The sequence below is a fragment of the Pseudomyrmex gracilis genome, unplaced genomic scaffold (assembly GCF_002006095.1).
Source record: "Pseudomyrmex gracilis isolate BER0280 unplaced genomic scaffold, ASM200609v1 scaffold_498, whole genome shotgun sequence".
NCBI lineage: Eukaryota > Metazoa > Arthropoda > Insecta > Hymenoptera > Formicidae > Pseudomyrmex > Pseudomyrmex gracilis.
This window is the reverse complement of record NW_018021082.1, coordinates 64,974-71,762: the sequence shown is the minus strand read 5'-3', so window position 1 is coordinate 71,762 and position 6,789 is coordinate 64,974. Positions and strand designations below refer to the sequence as shown.

The 6,789-nt window shown below is 35.0% G+C and overlaps 2 protein-coding genes across 2 annotated transcripts; both read left to right on the top strand.

Moving 5' to 3' along the window:
- The first annotated feature begins 862 nt into the window (after positions 1-862).
- LOC109860880 (odorant receptor 43a-like) lies at positions 863-2,855 on the top strand. The gene is made up of 6 exons (XM_020440276.1): positions 863-932; positions 1,063-1,332; positions 1,519-1,961; positions 2,354-2,479; positions 2,547-2,702; positions 2,787-2,855. Exons 1-6 carry the CDS (start codon positions 863-865, stop codon positions 2,838-2,840), a joined length of 1,119 nt encoding a protein of 372 aa, XP_020295865.1. The 3' UTR covers positions 2,841-2,855.
- Positions 2,856-3,683: 828 nt separating this feature from the next.
- LOC109860879 lies at positions 3,684-5,879 on the top strand. Its single transcript, XM_020440275.1, has 6 exons — positions 3,684-3,714; positions 3,999-4,235; positions 4,363-4,831; positions 5,001-5,100; positions 5,509-5,664; positions 5,826-5,879. The coding sequence occupies exons 1-6, from the start codon at positions 3,684-3,686 to the stop codon at positions 5,877-5,879; spliced, it is 1,047 nt and encodes a 348-aa protein (XP_020295864.1).
- The last annotated feature ends 910 nt before the right edge of the window (positions 5,880-6,789 follow it).

Genomic DNA, 6,789 nt, shown 5'->3' with positions numbered 1-6,789 from the left:
ATATAATTATATTATATTTATTATATAATAAACATACATATACAAGCAATTGCTGTAATTTACTTCATAACAGTTTATTCCTGCTTTGTACATCATATAGCATCTTTAAATGTTATTTTTCAGTTATTAAAAACATCGGCTGGCTACGTGTCATTTTTGTTAGCAATGAGCGACATGAAATCATGAAATATTATTAGGCGATACTATCACTCATATATTTTCGAAAACATACAAGTAAAGAATATTAGAATAAATATGTTGTTTCAGTAAAAACAAACCTTTTTTGTTTATTTTTTGTGTAATATAATATTATATAAATAATTTATAGTACATATAATTGGAGGACATAATTAATACTAATACGACTATTTTCTCTTTTTGTTATCAAAGATTATTTCGATAATAAAACAAATTCATTGTATTTTATCAATTTTGGAGACATCATCGTACTAGATATCGCCGGTTTTACAATGTACATACCTTTTTTCTATTATAATTCTGTTATTTCTCTTCACCGCGGTCTTTCCGCGTTATAGAGGTATCAAAAATGCAAATAGCTTCTATCGTGTCTCTCATTATGACCAGCACCACAACTAACGTCACAAAGCATCGTGTACGGTATATAAAAAAACTTTGCACACAAGTTCTACGAGTTGCCGATTGCTAACAGAGCGTACCCTCTTATTAACGTGGACGTCGATATTTTTTGTAACTCATTCTTCTCCATTCGTAAAGTTTTTTCCACAAACCGTTGTTACCGAACTGCGTACAGTAGCAATTACTATTTAATGAGTTCGTCGCGAAAAGCAAAGGGGTTGCACTCGGAACACGAGCTTGCGTAATGATCATCTTTCTCGTCATAATGTGGCGAGTGGGGTGTAAATGTCTTCACAATAACGACATGGACATTTCTGAACGTTCGAGCTATCGAGGTAACAAGCGTACGCGCCACTTTGAGGTTTACCTCACTCTTTTAATCATCTAAAAGTGTGCAGTTATTTAATACGTGTAAATTTGTGTTAAGTTACACGTGAAGTTTATTAATGTCAACATTTTTTCTAGATTTTGTATGGGCGATTGAACTTAATCGATTTGGTCTGGAATTTGTTGGTTTGTGGCCGGCAATTGATAAAACATCTAAAACCAGCTCCGTTTCCGATCTTCGCGTAGTCATTAGTTTTGTTACCGTTACTCTTTTAACCGTAATTCCTCTTATATATTCTCTTGTGCGGGTGTGGGGTGACATGATACTAATTATAGACAATCTTCAACTCACTCTGCCCATGGTTATGATTTCGTTTAAAATTGTCATCATGCGATGGAAACGATCAGGTGAGCAAAATGTATGTAGATGCGGCACACATATCGGCGCATTACCCAATAATATACGGTGCTCATGCTTATTTTTTTGCATTTGTTTCCACGTAAAAAAATAACAAACACATAAAAATATAAAATTTATATTGGGATGTTGCACTTTACCTCAAGACTTCAAGAAAAATATTTTGACATTTTTAGCTGTTACATTTATTGTAAAAATGATAGCGGAAGATTGGATGACAGTTAGAACGGAAGCCGAAAGAAACGTGATGATAAGACAAGCGCGAGTCGCCCGTGTGATAATGATCTGCGGATACTCTTTGATGGGATTCGCGTTCGTCATGCTTATTATTCTTCCTTCATTTGGCATACACTTCAGATACTTGACGAATATCACCGACGGAGTCAGAGAGTTGCCGCTTCAAACGTCGTATTTTTACAAAACCGACAAAAGTCCGCAGTTCGAACTTACGCTCGCCTCTCAAGCCGTGGCGATATTCGTAGGCGGGATAGCTTACACGTCGGTGGACGCGTTCTTCGGACTCGCAATTATTCACATATGCGGTCAGCTGGAGAACTTTCAGCACAGAATGATCACCTTGGTGTCGAATATAAATTTCGACGCCGCTCTGCGTAATAACGTAAAGACTCATCTACGATTGATAAGGTTTCAGTAGATTTTAACAATTAATTAAATAGTAAAATAAATACGTTACGCGCGCTTTTGGTTCCTATATATGTTTTACATGTAACGCAAATGTTTTTAATACATGTATTTTATATATTTATACATACATAGGTTTGCCGGTAACATCGAAGAAACGTTTACTTTATTGACTCTGGGATTGCTAGTTTATTTTGCTATTGTATTTTGTCTATTCGGATTTTTACTGGTTAACGTAAGCAGAAAGAGAAAATATAACACATATTTTGCATTTTATATTTGTATTTCTTCGATATAAATGTATGCAAAACGTGTCTATCTATTTGACAAATAATTTTTCTACTTCTTCTTAACAAATTATAATTTTAGATACTTTCCGGTGCTGAGATAAGCGACATGTCTATTACACGAAAATTTTTTGTACTACTGTGTATCGTTATCTTATTTTCGCACATGCTTCTGTACTGTGCTGCTGGCGAGATGGTAGCAAAGCAAGTAAGTTATTCAACTCATTTCCGTAAACAATGCCAAAATAATGTATTATTGTAATATACGCATTAAGTGCGAAGAAGTGTATCGTACTATATGCAACCTCGAGTGGTACAAATTGGAGTCGAGAAAACGAAGAAATTTTGTTATATTGATGCTTCGTTGCAATAAACCTTTCCACATCACCGCAGGCAAACTATTTCCATTAACGATGTCGACGTTTTGCAGTGTAAGATTTTTTATGAGATTTTTCTTCAAAGTAGATTTTTTTTCTCTTTGTATACGTAAAATATTTTTGAACATTATTTTTCAGTTAGTAAAAACGTCAGCCGGCTATATATCATTTTTACTGGCTAAGAGCGAGTGAAATTATCTGTGTGTGGTGTTACATAATTATTGTTTATTTCCGAAAAAAAAACAAAAGTAGAACAAGGATGACAGGAAGGTAGCTCAGAAGAAATAAAATATTAATAATAAATTTTTGGTAAAATATGTATAATACGTTAATTGATACTTATTATCTTTTACCTTAAATTTCCTCAAGTTTTTCCAAAATTTGTCTAGCATTTTAAAGGAAGCAAAATGGAGTTTGTAGTTTTTTTCGTCTTGTAACGTCGCGATTTAACATCGCGGTTTTTCATTAGAATTTCGTTATTTTTCTCCACGGCGGTCTCTCTCCGCGAAGATATCAAAACTTCAAGTAGCTTCTTCGTATCTCTTATTATGACCAACACAACGCGAACTTCAAAAAAGCATTATGTCCAGCGTGAAAAAAACTTTGTAACGAGCCGACGACATAATGTAACAAAACGTGTTCCCTTTTTGTTAACAAAGCGTCGATATTTTTAAGGATTATATTTAAGATCATTGCTATAACTTTTCTATAAGGTTCTACACAAATGAAATGCTGTATAGCATGAAAATACCTAATAACAAGTTCAACGAGCGATAGATCGTAACATGTTCTTTTTTTATTATAACACGAACCTCTATATTTTTTATGACTTATTCCTCCGTTCGTAAAGTTTTTTTTTCGTTTTTACGAAACTACCAGCTACTATTACCAACTACAAATGGCAGCAATTACTATTTAATGCGCTTGTCGCAACGGAGAAAACAGGGAGGGTATTGCACTCGTGACAAGCATGCGTGATGATCATCCCTCGTGATAGTACGGTATGGGGAGTGTAGTTCGCAAATAGTCTTCAACATGGACATTTCCGTAGAGTCACGTTGCAAAGGTACCGAATATTTTATCGTTTTTTGTTTTCAGCCTGAGTCATCTTTACGTTCATCTTCTCGGTATGACCGTCATATATTTTCTCAAAATCGACTCCTTATAACGATCAAGCAATACGAAAATTATTATTAATATTTTCCTGCACACGTGGATCTTTTAGCGTTTTCAATATTTTTTAAATATTGATACAATTTCCGAAATTTCTTTCTAATTTTCCTCCTCTCTTTTTCTCCTTTTGTGTTCGAACGCTAGATTTTTTGTGGTCGGTCGATTTGAATCGCGTAGGTTTGGAACTAGTCGGTTTATGGCCCGCGAACGATGAAACGGTTAGAAATAGGTTCACTTCCGATCTTCGTCTGGCCATCATTTTCGTTGTAGTGACAATCATCTCAGGCGTTCCTCTCGTTTGCGCTCTCGTACGTGTTTGGGGCGATATGCTACTCATGATAGACAATATACAAATCACATTGCCTCTACTCGTGGTCTCGTTGAAACTCGGTGTCATGCGATGGAAACGACCAGGTAAATATCGATTGGAATTATTCGACGAGAATTTCAAACTTTGCGCGTAAATTTTATCTTGAAAAGTGCGGACATCGTCTCGAAAGGTTTCTTGTAACATTATTTTACTGTTTATACATTTAAAAAGCTCTTTTATCCATCTTAAACATGATGGCGCAAGACTGGATGGAATCAAAGACGACGAAGGAGAGGGACGTGATGATCGAACGAGCGCAGATTGCTCGAACGATTGTTATGAGCGGATACGTTCTAATGATATTGGCGTTCGTGGTGGTCATTGTTCTTCCGTATTTCGGCTTCTCGCTTCGGCGCTTGACGAATCTCACGGATCTGAGCAGACCGTTGCCGCTGCAGACTTATTACTTTTACGACGTGGATAAGAGCCCGCAATTCGAGCTCACGTTCATCGTTCAGGCTGTCACGATTCTCCTGTCCGCCGCGACTTACACGTCCGTGGACGCTTTTCTGGGACTCGCAATCCTTCACTTCTCCGGGCAGTTGGAGATCTTCAAGAACCGCATAGCCGTACTGACATCCTGTCAGAGTTTCATTTGCGCTCTGAGCAACAACGTGGCCAAACATCTACGGCTAATCAAGTAAATGATAATTTTATACATATTTCTGTGTTATTATATATATATATATTATGTGTGTGTATACAACATTAAAAAAATTAATTCCTATAATCGTGAAAAATGCGTTTTGAAAAATTTAGCAGATCGGCAAAATTTTTAATTCTATTTTTTTTTGTTTTTGTTTTTATAGATTCGCTAAGATTATTGAGGATACTTTTACTTTAATGATGCTGAGTTTGGTGCTTTACTTTGCTATTTTATTTTGTCTTCACGGATTCTTATTGCTCACCGTAAGTTGAATTTCTTCCCCTCGATACATTTGATCATAAACATAATTTCTGACAACTGTCGACAAATAATATCATATATGTTTATTTTTATTTACATGCGTTTTTATTCTATTTACAATTAGAATCTCCAAACTTTTTTTATTAAAAAAAATTACAATCACTCGAACTAAAATTAATCTTCAGTTTTTATTTAATTTCGAGCATATTTAGATAATTACCGAAGAAGGTGATGTATCCTTTGCGAGACTATGTTTTCCGATAATTGGTATTACTATTTTGCTCACGCACACTTTCCTTTATTGTAGCGCCGGCGAGATCGTAACGATACAGGTAAGTTAATTTACAAACAACATGCGTATATAAACGTAGATTAGGTATAAGCTCATTGTTCTGTGTGTGCGTTTCAAGTGCGAAAGAGTGTATCGCGCGATGTGCGAGCTGGAATGGTACAAACTGAAATCGAAACACGCGAGAACTCTTATCTTATTAATGATACGCGCCAATCAACCCTTCCGCATCACCGCGGGAAAAATATTCCCGCTCACAATGACCACATTTTGCAGCGTAAGAAATTTATTTTATTTTGATATAACTCTCCTGTTGTGATTTTACGAATATATTTTCGCTCGTAAAGAAACGATTGCAACATACATACAAGTAGTTATTTACTCGTATAAAAATTTATCTCACTTGTCATCATCTTTAAGAAAACGATGATTTTTCAGTTGTTAAAAACGTCGGGTGGTTACATATCGTTCTTGCTGGCGAAGCAAGGATGAGAATTAAAAAAAAAAATTGTAGTATACTATTCACTCCGGTGTAATAAAAATAGTTGTGACATACTTCCAGTGAAATGAAGTACTTAAGCAAATCAAATGTGACGGAGAGATATATTGATAGAAATAAAATGTTTATATTATTAATGGAAATGAAATGATTATATGTAATTTAATTTCGTGTGCACGTAGAGATTTATCTAGTGTTGGCATGTACAAGATGTCTAAAACATTTTGACACAGCCGAAGTGAAGAGATAGATCGGATCAGTCTGAACAGAAAAGTTGTTCGCTATTTTGCAGAAAATTAATATTTATTGAGTTATTAATTAAATAACAAATGTCAAATGGTGAGGGTTGTTCTCAGGTTCAAATGCATAAAATCATATGTGTGTATTAACTGGGTTAGTATGAACCAATGTTGCAGGATGTTGTGCAGTAAAAAAGTTGTGGAAAACTCTGCTGTATTGCGAAGTGCGTGTAATAGTTGCGAGTAGTATAAGTAGCAGTAGTTATTGTATATGATAGTATGTAGAGAAAAGAGAAAATAAACTTACACTGTCTTCGCTAAGAAAATTGTCAGAATTTCCGAATTGAGAAAAAGCGACAATTTTTCCTAAATTTTAGAAACACCAAATAATATTCGCATAAAACGAACGTCGCGCTAAACAAAAATTGAACATTGTATTATCGCATCCCTGTTATTACATCTGTATAATATAACCAATCGTACTTGTTACGACAGCAATAATGCGATATAACAAAACAAAAAAATCTGTAGGTTACAAAAAATTGTCTCTACTCTCTTTCTTCAGTAGCATTCAAAATCGATATGTGTGCGTAAAAATTTAATGAGCGCGACACGCGACAAAAGAGAAGAAGACACTTTATTCTTCTGCTGTTAGGCCAGTTTT